At 37.3% G+C, this 16,014-nt stretch overlaps 1 protein-coding gene across 4 annotated transcripts in view; it reads left to right on the forward strand.

Annotated features, from left to right (window-relative positions):
- LOC100643941 (connectin) overlaps window positions 1–15,591 on the forward strand; it is a 349,916-nt gene extending 334,325 nt beyond the window's left edge. For all 4 annotated transcript variants that reach the window (XM_020864332.2, XM_012312043.3, XM_003397886.4 and 1 more), the window contains 3 exons: window positions 7,014–7,199; window positions 9,601–9,689; window positions 12,372–15,591. In XM_020864332.2, coding sequence (XP_020719991.1) covers window positions 7,014–7,199; window positions 9,601–9,689; window positions 12,372–12,578 — 482 coding nt within the window. In that variant the 3' untranslated portion in view covers window positions 12,579–15,591. The remainder of the gene's footprint in view (window positions 1–7,013; window positions 7,200–9,600; window positions 9,690–12,371) is intronic.
- The last annotated feature ends 423 nt before the right edge of the window (window positions 15,592–16,014 follow it).

The following is a 16,014-nucleotide window of genomic DNA, read 5'->3' on the forward strand; positions in this document are numbered from 1 at the left end:
ACTAAAATTAATTTTATGCATTTTTGGGAAATTTCAAGCTGGAGAAAAGCGTATAATATACAAAATTCCTCAAAATATCTTTATTGTAGTATCGGAAAAAGGATAGGATTAGAATAATTTAGGTTTGTAAAATTCTCCTAATACTATTTATTAAGATAAATATAATAACAAAGACATATAATATAAAGACATATAATAAATATAATAACATCACTCTCTATAACTCTCGTCTTCGGCATCCGCACTCGCACGCTCTCGCTTCTCAACTCATACTGTTCGCCTTTTGCATTCGTTCTCGCCGATGTCTCAACTAACATTGCCTTTAGCATCTCTTTTGTCTTTTCCCGCCCTATCGCGCCCGTGGCCAAGGTTACGCAGGCCTTCTCCACGAAGCTGTTCACTTGAAAAGGACCGACGACACATTGATCTACCCGACGATGCCGCGGCTCTCGCGACATTGTTTACGATTCGGCCGATATCTTAGGCCTTTTGTCCACGATACTACATTATACAAACATGAAACCTAATCTGTCGAACGTTGTGATCTTTACCTTGATAGAACAAAATGGATCATACGTAATTCGATAAAATAATATAAAACGGAAAATACTGCGCATCCATTATTTCCTTATAAAACGAAAGAAACATTTCGGACGACCTAATAGAACCAGATCAAAGTATAATTATTAGAAGATTGCTAAGAGTTTAAGACTGATCTTGCACTAATCGTTCAAGTAATTAATCCATAGTTCACGCAATGAAGAGTAAAGAGCGAGCTTAGATCGAATAAATGTAAGGAAAGCGGATGTATAAAATTTGGTCGAAGTTACGTGGAAAATCGGAAGCTCCGTGAAGCTGAAACGCAAGCGATAATAAATACAAATATAATATAAATTATCCAAAGTAAAATACTGGTTTAATATTTAGCGAACGGTAATCTCTGATATAATTTCCACTTCTTTAATCGCGTTAGCGAAAGAAATGAGCTGGCATAAAAATCCACCGTTTAATTATTACAATATCCCTCGGAAAAATTCTTCTATAACCGATATAACTTTTCGCTGTACTTGGCGCGAGCCAAGGTAGAGGGAGGAGTATTCATTCGCTTTCATCTCGATAGAATCGACGATCGGTTCTCGATATTGCCCTCTATCTCAATCGGGCAAGACTGCGATGAGAAAACACTCGTAGCACGCTCGAAAAAGGATGCTCGCTCGCCTTGTCTTCTCTTTCTCTACGGTATCTTGCGTAGTAGAAGACTCTTCTCCTGGATGATATCGCTGATTGAAAGCGGTTTGTGCCGTTCGATGTACTACAAAACCGTGTAGAACGAATACAGGCATTGACAAGTAAAGATTCAAGCTAAAGTAAAGCACACCGAAAGCATGGAAAAATGGCAAATCTTTGGAAAATCTCAAAGATATTCTTCGTTTCTTTTGTTTCTTCGTTTGCATCGATTTTTAATACGTTTATGAATTCCGTATTTCGCTGTTTGATCAATGAGAATTTCTAACGAGCACAGGAAGATTTCAAAGGTTTTTCGTGATAGCTTTAGAATTACTTTTGGAAATGTTTTCAGCAGCGAAGAGTTTATTGGGATTTTGTCGGATCGGTGGGACTTTTAAAAGAATTTTTCGAACGGTTCACAGGTGCTACTGAAAGAAGTAATTTTCTGAGTAGTAGCTTTGTTTGTTCCCTTCCATTTTTCTCTCTTTTCTTTTTTTTCTCTTTTTTTTTTTTTGACGCACTTTATCTCCCGGGATTATCGAGTCAATACTTCAAAATTGCTTTTAGAAATACACCTATTTGGAAATGATTTACAAAATTGAAATTTAATCTTTTGAAGAATCGATATTTGAACATGAAATACTGTCAGGTATTCGCCCAGTCTTACGAATAATTTCTCAATAAGCCACCCATTTTCTCTGGTTTCTTTTTCCGTTTACCTTGTCAACCCCTGTCGCGAGGGAAAATACAATCCACGGAGAAAATATTGCGACAGTTCGCAGGAGAAAAAAGTAGCTATGGAACACTCTGCACCCTTTTGATCTTTCACCCCTCGTCTCAGAATTTCGTCTGGACATTGTCAACTCGATTGAAAATAATTGCAAAGTTCTCGTTCTCGTAAAGATCGCTCGAACAGCGGATGAAAGAATTCTAAGACGTCGCTAGAAATGATCCCTTGTCTTTCACGCAATAATGAAACAATTCCTGCAGCTTGTCGAAAATTGTCATCCTTTTCCCTCCTTTTTCTTTTCGTTCGAACGATTCCGGCGAAAATGTTCGCCTTAAATAAGTAAAAATAGCAGTTTCTCTCTAACTTTTTCTCAATTCGAAAATTTGATCGGTGATTCGAGCATAATTGGACTCTGTATGCGAATCAAGCGAAAACGTTGAAAATCGACAGATTGACTCGTTTGATACCGTAAATTTCCTCTATATAATCGACGCGGCTTCCGACGGAAAATTCGATAGGTATGCTGTTAAATGTCGCTATTAAATCTGCGTGCAACGATGAAGTGGCCGCGTTCAAACGGCTATCCTGTTTCATTTTCGGTTCGTTTGAAACCATTGAATAAATTTTGATTGCCACTTCTCGGTATGGAACGCGTGGTCACCGATAATCGCCGATGAAACGATTCAACAGAATTTTCCTCTTCACTGACAAAGGAAATTGAGAAAAACGCGTGTCCGCGGATTTTGAAATATTGGGAAAATTCAACTTCCATTTCATCCATTTATGGGTTTTAATAAAATTTAATAATTTGAATAAAAGGAAGGTTTGAGCGCGGCGAAAAAAGACTGATTATAAAGGTGATAAAATAATTTACGATACGAATATTTACGAGAAAAACTAAAAACTAAAAACTATCTCTGTTCGTCCTTGATAAATTCTTTGCACAAAAGGCGAACCTACACTGTAGCAATTTCATCGGCAGCGCACAACAGACAAATCACGGCAAAAGTACTTAGAATGCAGGCAATAACCGTCAAGCAGAGAAGCGACGTTGCCCGTACAAAGGAAACACGAAAACGAGCCACGAGATGTAACTCTGTACAAATTCATGCTCGAAGGGAGACAACTTATTCAATTTTGTCGCTCATCCGGAAACAGCACGTCCCTATTCTGACCTGTGTTTTCCTCGATTCCGCTATGAATCAGGCAGAATCACGTTCCAGCAAACGAGATCCGTCCTCCAAATCTCTTTATATTATTTCGTTATTTTTCCACGAGTCGAGCCCACGAGTCCGCTTGTTTCGCCAGGTTGGCCTTTCAATTTTCAGCGCACTATCCCGCAAACACAACGCGAGGTACTAGAAAATGTCAGCCATGAAAAATGCAGGAAGAACGAGCAGAGAGCAACGAGCTCTGCCGTTCTACTCCACGTTTGTAACTCGTCGCTGGACGAGCCGACGGAAGCAATCAGCGACGATAATATCATTTCACCTGCCTCGAGACGAATTTCTATGCCAATTCCCCCTCTGCCCAGCGAATTTCGATCGCTTGCATTTTTTAAACTTTCATAGACGCGCTGTTTTCTTGATATTGTCGATACTTTCTATAGTTTTCTTGATCTTGTCTCTTCTTCAATTTATGTCCCTCGCGTAAGATACGAAACATTTGAAAGTTACAGTTCTTTTTTCGTTTCCGATCGTTCCCATTCGTGAAAAATTCTTATTTCGTAAGTATAGAAAAAGTATAAAGCCTCTTAAGAGTCGTTATAATCGTCAATTCAAAGGTTGCTGATATTGAAATACTGAAATTAGAATTTTCACCATTTTATCTTCTTATATAGCCTTTTCATAGCAAGGTTCTCTGTACTCGATGATCGAACTGTTTCACCAATTAATGAAAATATTTCTATCGGTTTTTTCTATTTGTTAAAAGATCTTATTTAGATACGGCGCTTGTTTCGCCGTAGAAGGTAAGGTGCGTTTGCGTAAGACTCTACATAAATCATTCTTTCGTTTACAAAATCTTGATAAATAGGTTCGAAGCTGTGCCTCTTTGAGCACTCCATTTTCATGAAATCCTTAACTTTTTTATTTATGAGATTGCCTTCTTTATTTCGACGAGCTCGTGGACATTGTAAATTTATCGAACGTTCTGTTTTCTTAGGAGTTTTACTTCTTTTCTTGAAACTTATCTCTTTGTAGAAAGTTTCAGAAACCCGCGGGAAATGTTCATGGGAATATGGAAAAATGGAATATTGTTCGGAAACAAATTTTATAATATTTGTGGCAAATAAGGACGACCGACTCCAATACTTTGGTTTTTTAATGCGCCAAAAAATTGCGATTCGATCGCGTTACGATAATTTTCACGCGTGTATTTAAATCTCTGGGAAAAATTTCCACAAAAATGGAAGCCGGTGAAAAAGTTTTAAAAAATTTCCATTTTTTTCACGATTCCATTATTTTGATCTGTGAAAAAGTAATCCAGGGGAACGAGATTCTAATAAAAAATACAAAAGTTGCCATTTCCTCGTCGCAATTCCATCATTCAAAACCCCTGTACAAAAATAAACGAAATGAACGAAGTAAACAAAAAGCCTGGTAAAAGATTAGAAAACTCTTATTTTTTGTCCTACAACTCCGCTATTCTCTCTGACTTTTTGAAAAAATTGCATCATAACGTTTTTTTCTTTTTTTTTTTTTTCGCTCTTACAGGTACCAATACATCTCGTAGCGTGTCAAATTTTGAAAAGTCTGGTAGAAAACAAACGATAGTTTCAACTTTCTCTTCTTACTCTGGTTTCGTCGTTGCAAAAAATGAGATTCGATGATTTCTACTGTTGTCTCCTTAAAAGAGTAGCTAGCGAGGTTCGAGACACGTGAATCTAAACGGATGTATCGCGAGACCGAGCCGCCCCGTAACAATGAAAGCACGATAAATGGAGATTGAAGGGACAGGGACGGTTGTCTTGGCTCGTCTTCAGTCACCGCTTCTGCTGTTATTATGAGTCATTATGAGCTTCAAAGCTGGAATATGGAACAAGTTACTATATACACGACTCGCTCTTATTGTTTCGAGGGCCGCTTTAAAATAATTGCTAAGCGCCATTGTCCACGCAACAATCACCACGCTCGTATCCATTACATTCACAGAAGCAAGGTGTTGTCTTGCGCTAATCCTTCTTCACTGAATTCGAAAATGAAACGACCAACTTTAATAGCATTCTTTCTTTCTTTCTTCGCTCTTCGCCATCGCGGTGGGGAGAGGAGAAGAAAAAAAAAGCGAAGAAGAAAAGATATCCACGCTGCTTTCCCGTAAATGACAATGAATTTTCTGTAATTTTGTAGCTGCTCTCCGGGGAATCGCGTATTCTGTGCGTTTCACTGGTGGAGGTACAGAATGTCCGAAAAATTAATCCCTTCCTTTGTTTTTTAATAACTTGTAACGTTGTACGGGGAATTTGTTACGATGTTACTCTATACAGACGCACTGGAGATTTGATATTTCTCGTGTGTATATTTTTCGCATCGGACATTTTTCCATTGTATTTGTCAAAATTGAGAAACCAATAGATACACGAAAGGGAACAAAATGGAAAATAAAAGGTAAAAAGATGAGATGAAAACTGTATTCGAAACTCGTATTTTTCACTGGATTATTTTCATCGGAGGATTTTGTTATCTCTTAATTTCATATAAATTTCATGGCTGTCTGAATCGGCAAGATTCTTCGTTTTCTCGCGATTTTCAGACGACGTGAAAGCATTCCCAACACTCGTGGGGGCGAAAACAAATAGAACTCATTAAAATGGGCCGAGGGAATCGCGTGTAATCGGCGAAACTCCTGGCGAGCCGAACTTCGCCATGGAAATTCCGCAAGAGTGGCGAACATAAAGAGGCGAACTTAGAGGTAGAACGCGTGCAAAGTCGAAAAGCCGGTCTCTAGTTGGCTTTTCGTTTCTCGTGTCCGGTTGTATATGGACGACACACCGCAATCGCATGAATTTCTGAGGACCACAGGGGACAAAATTCTGGAGAAGTTTCCCCTCTGCTAGGAATGTATTATTAAACAATTAATTACTATGGTCAGCACGCGGTCTCCCATCCCTTGTAGCCCAGCCAGATCGTTCCTGAATTATTTCAGTGCAGACGGTTGTAACTTTTCGTCGCTGAATTACGATGTTGCCACGTATTCGAATTAACATAGCAACGAACGGTATTTTCGCCGAGAATATTTTATTTCATTTCATTTCATTTCTTGAGTATCCTCTTAAAAGGGAGTATCCTCTTCCCCTTGAATATCCTCCTAAAAGTATACATAAACTGTATAAAAATCTAAATTAACTGTTACTTGCAATTCGATGAACCTAATTTTTGAATCGAGTTTTTATTATTTTTTATTATTTTTTATTATTTTTAAAGAATTAACGTAGTATTAATTTTTCAAAAAGGACTGTACCAACTTTAATTTGCAACTAAGAAAACTAACAAGACTCTTCGGGTGCTTGTATCTTCTGATAGTACCGATTTATCTTCGATTTGTTGTATTTTTTTCCTTTAAAAACTTATACCTTTCCATTCCACTGGATATTATTGGGTTGGCAACTAAGTAATTGCGGATTTTGTCATTAGGCGGTATTGTCGAAAGTATCGTCAAAAAGTATATATATATATATATATATTTGAAAAGTTTCTTTCGTTTTATAAGACGCACAATGTTTCTTGTCTTATATTAGTTTATTGAAATATACACGATCATAATAATAGAAATATAACGAAATGGATCATACCTAATTCAATCAAATAATATAAAACAGAAATTGTTGTTCATCTATTATCACCTTATGAAACGAAAGAAACTTTCCGGACAACCTAATACTGTTACCAAATATAGGATAATTGTGAAAGCTCGTTGGTAATATTATTAAATTCCTCAATGAAATCCGAGTATTCGTCAACTTCCTCTGGCATTGTTGCGTCCTTTTCCAATGAACGACAGCGTAGAAACACGTTAAGACGAGAGTCCATCTAATCAAACATCGATGTCTCGGTTTCAGGCAATAAACTGATGTGCGACTGCAAGCTGGTATGGATGTGGGGCCTGAGGAACCAGACGAAGAACGTAAAGCTGCGGGAATCCCTGGAGAAGCTCACTTGCTTACTGGAGACCAATAACGCAACGATGAAGGTTACTAATAGCCACCGTGAATGGAACGCAGCGCTCAAAATTGCACGAAAATCAGGTAGGTTCGAGATGCTTTGGGTTTCTACTGTCTGTCCGTTCAATTTTCTTGGACATTCTGCTAGCCAGATTTTTGTCTCAGGCCCATTTGTTCTGTAAAATTATGTAACAGCGTTGATAGAAGTTTTACGACGTTGCGAGTCACACGTTGATAGTATCAATGCAGATATTCGGTAATAGCGAAACAAGAAAGTGAGAAGTTTGTAATAAAATAGCGAATAATAAAGCAAAGTAACAAAACGAAGAAAATGTTGGAGAGGTGAGTTTTACGAATCGCGAGTCGCGTGATAAATTAGATAAGACGTTGCAAGTAAATTTTATGAAGTCAATACAGGTTGAGGTAAAGTCGAGTGAATTTGTAAAAGAGAAGTCTATAACCTACGCATTTTGTAAATGTAACAATGAGCTTTTTCTCAGATAGTAACACGAAAATGAAACGCGTAACGGAATTGAAAACCATGAACACGCGTGAATCGCACTTTATGATTCGGTTATTCGTATTCAGATGTTAATTTTTCATCGTTCAAAATATTATCTTTCATCGTGAACAAAAAGGCATTGAGGACAGTGGGCTGAATTCGTCCAAGTGTATTTCCGTCATTGTAACGAATGAATAAGATTTGCTTCTTGTGATCTTCCATTGTCCGCTAGGATGGCTCCTTTCCCTACATTGTTTTCGCAGTTTATGGTAAACGTTACTTCGTACCGAATGTTTTGATCCAATTTTGATTGTCTGAGATACAGAAGAATAGACATTTTATCCATCTGGTTGGCCGAATTTATATCGATTTACCAAAAATTAAAAAGAAAAATTTTGACTAATTATTCGTAGTAAAAATTTATCTACTCGAATCTAGTTTCGTCAATGCTTCAGATTAAAGCGTACAATATTTTTACCGTTAAACGGAAGAAAGGAAATATTATTTTACGGAACTATCAGTACGCGATATGTGTACCGTGTATAAATGGATTTTTAATCGATACATTTAAAAGGAAAAAAATCGTTTCTGTTTATTATCCACTTTGTGCAAAATTGAATCGCAAGAACACCTGTTTCACGTTACAATTTCTTTCAATTGGTACAAAGTCTGCCGAAATATTAACCTTTATAACGACCAGCCATAACGTGAATCACGAAACCATTAAATTCATTTATTTTGCTGGTGCGTGACGTTTACTATTGCTGCCAGATACGAATAAAGGCTCCAAAAATAAAATGAAATACAAAAAAAAAAAAAAAAAAGAACAAACACCGCTTGGAAACAAAGGAGCTTTCGTTTCATTGTAAACCATATCGACAAATAATATTATATTAAATATTGTTCCATTGTTTCGTTGCGCCTAGTACCCGCATTATATACCACAGAATAAAATTTCATAAAACAAATATTTTGTAATAATTCCCTGTGCCTCAACGATATCATGCGACGGCTAAAAATTAGCTGAATTAATCGAATTAATGATAAAATTTAACGTTCAGGGCATAAAATTGCGATTGAAAGCGAACGCTAAACAAATTGATCAACGTTCGAGTTATCGAGGGAAATTTTGCAGTTTCGTTGTTCGTCTCTGGAATCTAATTTTTCAGAATTAAATTACAACGTTTTCCGTTTAATGATCAAATTCACCGTCGTACGAAATCTTTAATAATCCAGCCGATGCTTGAACTTACCGATGTCTAGAACGTTTAATCAGTACCCGACCAATAAAATGGAATTTCCGATATTCTACTCGTTGTTAGAGAGCTTCGGTATTTCGAATTTCAAATTCTCTGCTCGATAATCAAATCCTTCAAAAGGAATATTTGGTATCGGTTTAATTGCTCGATATTCCTCGAGAGCATTTCAATTTCCTAGCAATCGAAAATGTAGTTACAAATGAAAATGTTATTATTATTACAATATTACAAATGAAAATTACAAATGAATATTCTCTTTAAAAGCTGACAGGCAAATTATACGTCGCTCAAAATGAAAATACAGAAAATTAACGTAACAGTAGCCGTACATGAATTAAAAGAAAAAAAAAAAAGATATGACGAATATCGAAATTTTCATATTTCTAATAAGCAGACGACTTTTTCACAATGAGAACCATGGTTCTTTAATTTTCGTTTTACTACACTTTCAACGACATTCTTTCCATTTTACTAAAATGAACAAAAAAAGGGATCCTAAGATTCCTCGCGACGACAGTTATCCGAACCACGTTGTACGTTCTTTTTTAAATAAAAAGTTTCCATTTTATTTCGCTTTATCTACGACATGTCAACCCTTTTTCTCCTCTCTATTTCATTTCGCGATATAGAAGACCAAGGAAGGAAACAGCCACAATCTAGAACGTATTTTCAACGACTGCTCGATATGCATTTTGTTCGAATTTTCGATTCTCTGCTGTTACAGAGGACGGCAGCATCGAGGACTACGACGCTTACTTGGGCGACGAATACGAGAGCAAAGATGGATATGAGGATTCCGATTCTCAGCCGGAGGTAAGATATACGTTTACCTTCTATATTTTTCTTCCTGCCATCGAAGGGAACGGGATCAATTTCGCCCCAATTCCATCACCACGTTTCTCCGAATCTGTCGTTGAATTAAGGGACGAATAACCTGTCGCCATTATATTTTATGTTACGTTTATCGTGCCTGGTATAATAAAATTACGTATCACACAATATTTGTCTACAATTTCTACAACGTCTTTTTTCTTCTCCTTTCCTGAACGATTTCGATATTCGCGAATATTTCCCTGTCGATACCCAGTATTAGGTTGTCCGGAAAGTGTCTTTCCTTCGCAAACGTGTTTTTTACAACAGTGTACCTTCGTACAAACGCGAAACCAAGTCTGTGAAATGTTTATTTCAACAGAACGAAATGGATCGCACGTAATTCGATCAAATAATATAAAACAAAAAACGTTGTGCGTCTGTTATTTCCTCATAAAACGAAAGAAACTTTTCGGACAAGCTAATATTTTAAGGAAATCTTCGATTTTACACCGCGCCGTTTCCCGAACGTGCATTTAAGCGAACAAAGTGTCACGTTGATCCAATGTCGACTCGAATTTCAGTAACCTGATTTTATTTTCATTTTATTTTATATTATTTTACGTACGAGCAGATATCTGTACTGTATGCAAACCATAGACATCGTGCGAGTGTCGCGAGAGAAGATTTTCAAATTGCTTTAATCGCATATCCAACTGTCGCGATAAAATGTATCGGATATTCAAAAGACACGCGACCGAATTAAAACATGTAGAAAAATCGTCTGGAATTTGACGAAACGCTGCATACCGCCGACATGGGCGCGCAACACTGTCTGGTTATGAAACGCAGTTATAAAGTTTCTTATCACGAAGCGACCTTTGGTTTCGCCGGTTTTTTCCACGTGCTCGGAATTTTTCTGAGACTATTTTTTATTTAAATGTCCAACGGAAGCATAGAGCGCGGATAAGCTGACCAGGCATGACGATATTTCGGAAAAACCACGAGTAGAATCAACAGTTTATTCGAAATAGCGTAACCTATTTTTCTGCATGACGAAAGGCATTTATTTATTCGTACTGCTCATTCTTTTATCTTTTAATAAAAATGTATCGCGCCATAAAATTTCAAGTGAACAAATTTCAAGTGAACAATTTAACAAACTGTGAAATTTGTTTAACGAAACGCCGCATTCTATTTTTATATACAATTAAAACTGGCCAAAGCACTCGGCCACGTTTTTCGCCGCTCGATTTATTCTCAAAATATGTACGCATCGACTCACCTGTCAAAATAATGCCGCGACTAAAGTTTTAATTCGTCCGTTCGTTTTCAGCGGACAAAAAATTCGAACCATCGAATGTTTCTGAGTTTAGTTGCGGCTGAAATGACAAAAGTTTTATTAATCGTGAACCGAGGTTAAATGTATGACGTGTATCAACGTTCCACGTATAAACTTAATGTCTAATAAAATTCGAAAAGAAGCATAGAAATATCATTTATTCGCGTGTTTATAAAGTAAGCCAAAAGTAAAAATGGAAAAGCAAGAAACGACGAAAGTTTTATCAATTGTCCCAACTTTCTCCATACCAGTCTCTTGCATAGTTTCCAGCAATCCTTTCGAAAAAGGCGAGAAACTACGATCAACATCGTTCGAATTCCATACAGTCGCAAGGAAATGTTATTTATACAAATAGAAATTCTAACACTGTCGTAGAAATTGTATTTTTATCTTATTATTAGTAGTGAGGTGATGGGCGTGATAGGTCTAAAAGAATCACTCGTGTCGTTAACACTAAACATTTATTTGCTTAAGCTGTGGTATACATTAGCGCGCCGAAAGCACAGTACAGATACAAAGATTACAAGTTACAACAGATTACAAGTTCAAGATTTGGTTTAGTTACGACGGATTACAAGTTACGACAGATTACAAGTTACGACAGATTACAAGTTACGACAGATTACAAGTTACGACGGATTACAAGTTACGACAGATTACAAGTTACGACAGATTACAAGTTACGACGGATTACAAGTTACGACGGATTACAAGTTACGACAGATTACAAGTTACGACAGATTACAAGTTACGACGGATTACAAGTTACGACAGATTACAAGTTACGACAGATTACAAGTTACGACGGATTACAAGTTACGACGGATTACAAGTTACTACAGATTACAAGTTACGACAGATTACAAGTTACGACAGATTACAAGTTACGACAGATTACAAGTTACGACAGATTACAAGTTACGACAGATTACAAGTTACAACAGATTACAAGTTACCACAGATTACAAGTTACGACGGATTACAAGTTACGACGGATTACAAGTTACGACGGATTACAAGTTACGACGGATTACAAGTTACGACGGATTACAAGTTACGACAGATTACAAGTTACGACGGATTACAAGTTACGACGGATTACAAGTTACAACAGATTACAAGTTACAACAGATTACAAGTTCAAGATTTGGTTTTTGTTGTTTATTTTAACAAATCATTGAAGGGTTTGAATGTTTTTGCGGCCCCCGGTATAAAACGTCGTCTCGCTAATCATCTTTCCCGCTCTGCACAGTGCTTTAATTTAAGCTTACAAGAATGTCACTTCACCCTGGAACCGCAACCATCCCCGACTAAAACACCCTTCTTCGTGCATACTGTTACAGATGCAGACGGTGGACGGTAAACTGTACTACGTGAAGAACCTATTCGACTTGAAAGTAGAAGAGCTGCCGTGCCCGAAGGAAAAGTCAAAAAAAGATGGAAAAGGAAATAAAACGGATTCCGTATGGCGTTCATCTTCGTCTGACCTCATTTGCTTCGACCTCCTCCTATTCTCTCTGCTCCTGTTTCTGCCTGTTCTGTTCAATTAAAAACACCTACGTTCGCTGGACGGCCCAACAAACAGATCGGAAAGACGACCCGCGCATGAAGACAAGGACAATTCTTGCTATTCGGAACATATGAGCGTGCATAATCGAATCGCGCAAGGTGTGTATGTGTATGTGTATGTATCGTCGCGTGCGTTCTCACCGCTGTTCTTCGAGGTTTGACGCGTCTCGAACGATTCTTCTTGCCGAGGAATTTTTGTTTTCTCACTTCGAACAAGCTTTCTCCGCCATCGTCGCTTGGCAAGATAGATTTTATGGATATCCGCAGAGTATTTGGTATTCTTCCGGTGGAAAGAATTCGTTGTAGCAAGGATCGTGGGCTATACTATCTCGCCGAATTTGATCCTTGGCGCGAGATCAAGCGATGTATCGAGTTTCTGGAATTTTTAACGTTTCTCGATGAGACGAAGCGAGTTCCAGGCCTCGGGAAATTTATCGCCAACGAGAGAGCAATCGATGCGAGATACGTAATTGCTAAACTTGTAGAGTTTACTCTACAAGTATTTCAGCATTTTTCGAGTTCCAATTTCAAGAAGCTTTCATGTTTCTAAATTGCAACAAAAACTCGAACAACTCGATGATCCGTAGTATCTCGATCGATCTCTTCCTTCCACCGCTATCCGCAAAATCTAACTAAACCAATGAAACTTACAAGCGTGAGAACTTGAACACGATGAAACGGACGAGAGACATCGATCGTCAGTTTCAGCCAACAAGAAGCCGAGGTGAGTGATAGAAACTCCGAGGCGACGACGAGCGAAACATCAATTTGACTCTTCTCGTAAATGAAGAAGCGTTCAAGTCGCGTCAAAACCGTCCGGGAACGATCGACGGATCGTTCGCGAAGCTGAATTCCACCTACACACGGTGAGAAGAATTTTGAAACGCGTGATGTCGAACGTCGTTGAAATTCGAATCGGATTTATCGAGCGCGATCTCGCGAGATGACACGGAGTACATTTGGAATATATGTATCTTCGATGGAAAAAACACGTTCGATTCACGTTTTTCTACGCACGGACTCGTTATCACCGCGTACGTTTACAGGCTGCTTAACCAGCCGACACTTTTCAGTGACCATTTTTTATTATTGACTTTTCGACGTACTTTTATTCTCCATAATGGAGTCCCTTTTTCGAACGATCGATTATTAAATATAAACTCGTGTTTTTCGTGCGATGTTTTCATTAGTTCGCTCGATTATAGAGAACGTTTGTACATAATTGGTCGGGAATAGTCTTCGTGTGCTTACGTCTCATGTCTACATACATGTCGTGTCAACCGCGGAAGGAACAGATTTTCTCAAGAAGAATGGAAAAAATATCTTCGAAAACTATCAATAAGTAAATTATAGACTGAATTATCGATTACGTAGATATCTAATTTCGACTAATTTCCATCGCATGATCAATCAGCGATAACTTATCAACGTTAATTGGATATAAATCCGCAAATGGAAATGGGAATCCGCGATCGGATTGCAATCGACGAAATTACAGCCTCTGTTATCTGTTCATTTTATCAATCACAGAGTTCCCTTACTAATTAATTCAACTATCATCAAAGAATTCGAAACTACCTCTTTCAATTCTGTCGTATTTTCAGATTTTCTTTTACGATTAAAATCCACGAAAATCCTTTTATCCGCGATGTAATCTTAGATAATAACAGGGTATATATATATAATATATGTGTGTATATGTATATTAAAAAAAAAAAAGAAAAGAAAAAAAAGAAAAAAAAGAAAAAAGAAAAACAAAAGAAAAAAGAAAAAAAAAGAAAAAAAAAGAAAAAAAAAGAAAAAAAAGAAGTAAGAAATATCGATATCACGTAATTTCCAACTTTGAAAAAGTTACCATATATTTCCAATTAACCAAATATATCGAACGTATCTAAAATCTCCAATCGCTTAAAATATTACCACTTAAATATTACCAATATTATAAAATTTACCAATATTACCAATATATAAAATATTACCAATATGCTCAAGCTAAACTTTCTAAATATATCGTGAATGTTTATGATATTTGTATGTATTTTTTAATCCGCACGAAGACTATTCCAACCAAGTCTGATTCATCGTTGCTTAAATCTACATACACATATACGTACGCACACAGAACACATGTACATGTTGGCAATTTCTGGCCAACCGCGTCCTCGCGAGGCTCTCGGAAGTTCGACGGGAACGGAAGTTGACCGAAGAGACGATCCACTCGAAGCTTAGTCAATTCCCCGTGCAATCGCGCCGGTTTTATCGTTGTGGATCAGTCTCCACTCTCTTAATCCCTCCCTCCCTCCCACTCTCTCTCACTCTCTCTCACTCTCTCTCACTCTCTCTCACTCTCTCTCACTCTCTCTCACTCTCTCTCTCTTCTCTCTCTTTCTGTAAACGCACAAAATCCCCTGAAAAACCGCAACGGTAAATCCATCTCGATATGTAGAAACGATTATCGAACACTGCTAACGTTTCTCCGGATTGCTTCAGAGATAGATCTAAATCGCTGATGCTAGTATCGATAGCGTTGGACTTTGATGTAAAATTGTAACGACGCTGGAGGAGAAACGAGAGCAATCTGATGTCGTAATTTTCTCACAAATTCATTTGCTACAAATGTGAAATTTTGTCGTTTTATTTTTAGTAGCCAGATACGTCTGTAATATTTTGCAAAATTTAAGTCTATAGAAATGCTGACGCTAATTAAAACGCCATTGGCTATAATATGAAATTTGCAAGCTTTTTTTTCAGCCATTTTTTTGGAAATGCTGAGATAGGTTTGCAGTAGAAGATGAAAGATATTTGTTGAAAACATAGATTTTAATTAAAACATAGATTTACAGAGACGTTAATTAAAACGGCATTGCTTGTGTTATGAGATTACAAACGATACTGGAGGAAGACTGGAAAAGAGTGGATCGTGACTGGGAAATTTATTTCCGGCATAAGGATGGAATACAGTTGCGGAATACTGGGAATCACCCGGTCAAATCAGCGTAGAAAAGGAGAAAAACAGATGTTCGGTCGTTAATTTCTTTCATAATCGATTTAAAAGTACGATGTAACAGAAGTAAAAATACTTGTCCGATTATTTTAATCTATCATACAATATTAGCGAAATTACTAATAGTAATGGAGATTTTGATGGAGATTTAGTTGCGAGTTTCTAACCACCTGTTTCGGATTAACCGAAACTGACACGGGAAATTTCGCTATCGATTTATCACCTCTACCCCAAAACTTAACCTAACACAGACCTAATTTAAACTTCATTCATTAACCTGCGTTTCACCAAAGTGAAACACGAACTAGATTTTAATAACTTTCAACTCGAAATTAAGATATATTAATCTATCGTTTACTAAAAAAAAAAAAGAAAGTCGATTATGAAAGCTGATAAAGTAATTCGCATGTGTG

This window comes from Bombus terrestris, chromosome 9 (assembly GCF_910591885.1).
Source record: "Bombus terrestris chromosome 9, iyBomTerr1.2, whole genome shotgun sequence".
NCBI classification, from domain to species: Eukaryota; Metazoa; Arthropoda; class Insecta; order Hymenoptera; family Apidae; genus Bombus; species Bombus terrestris.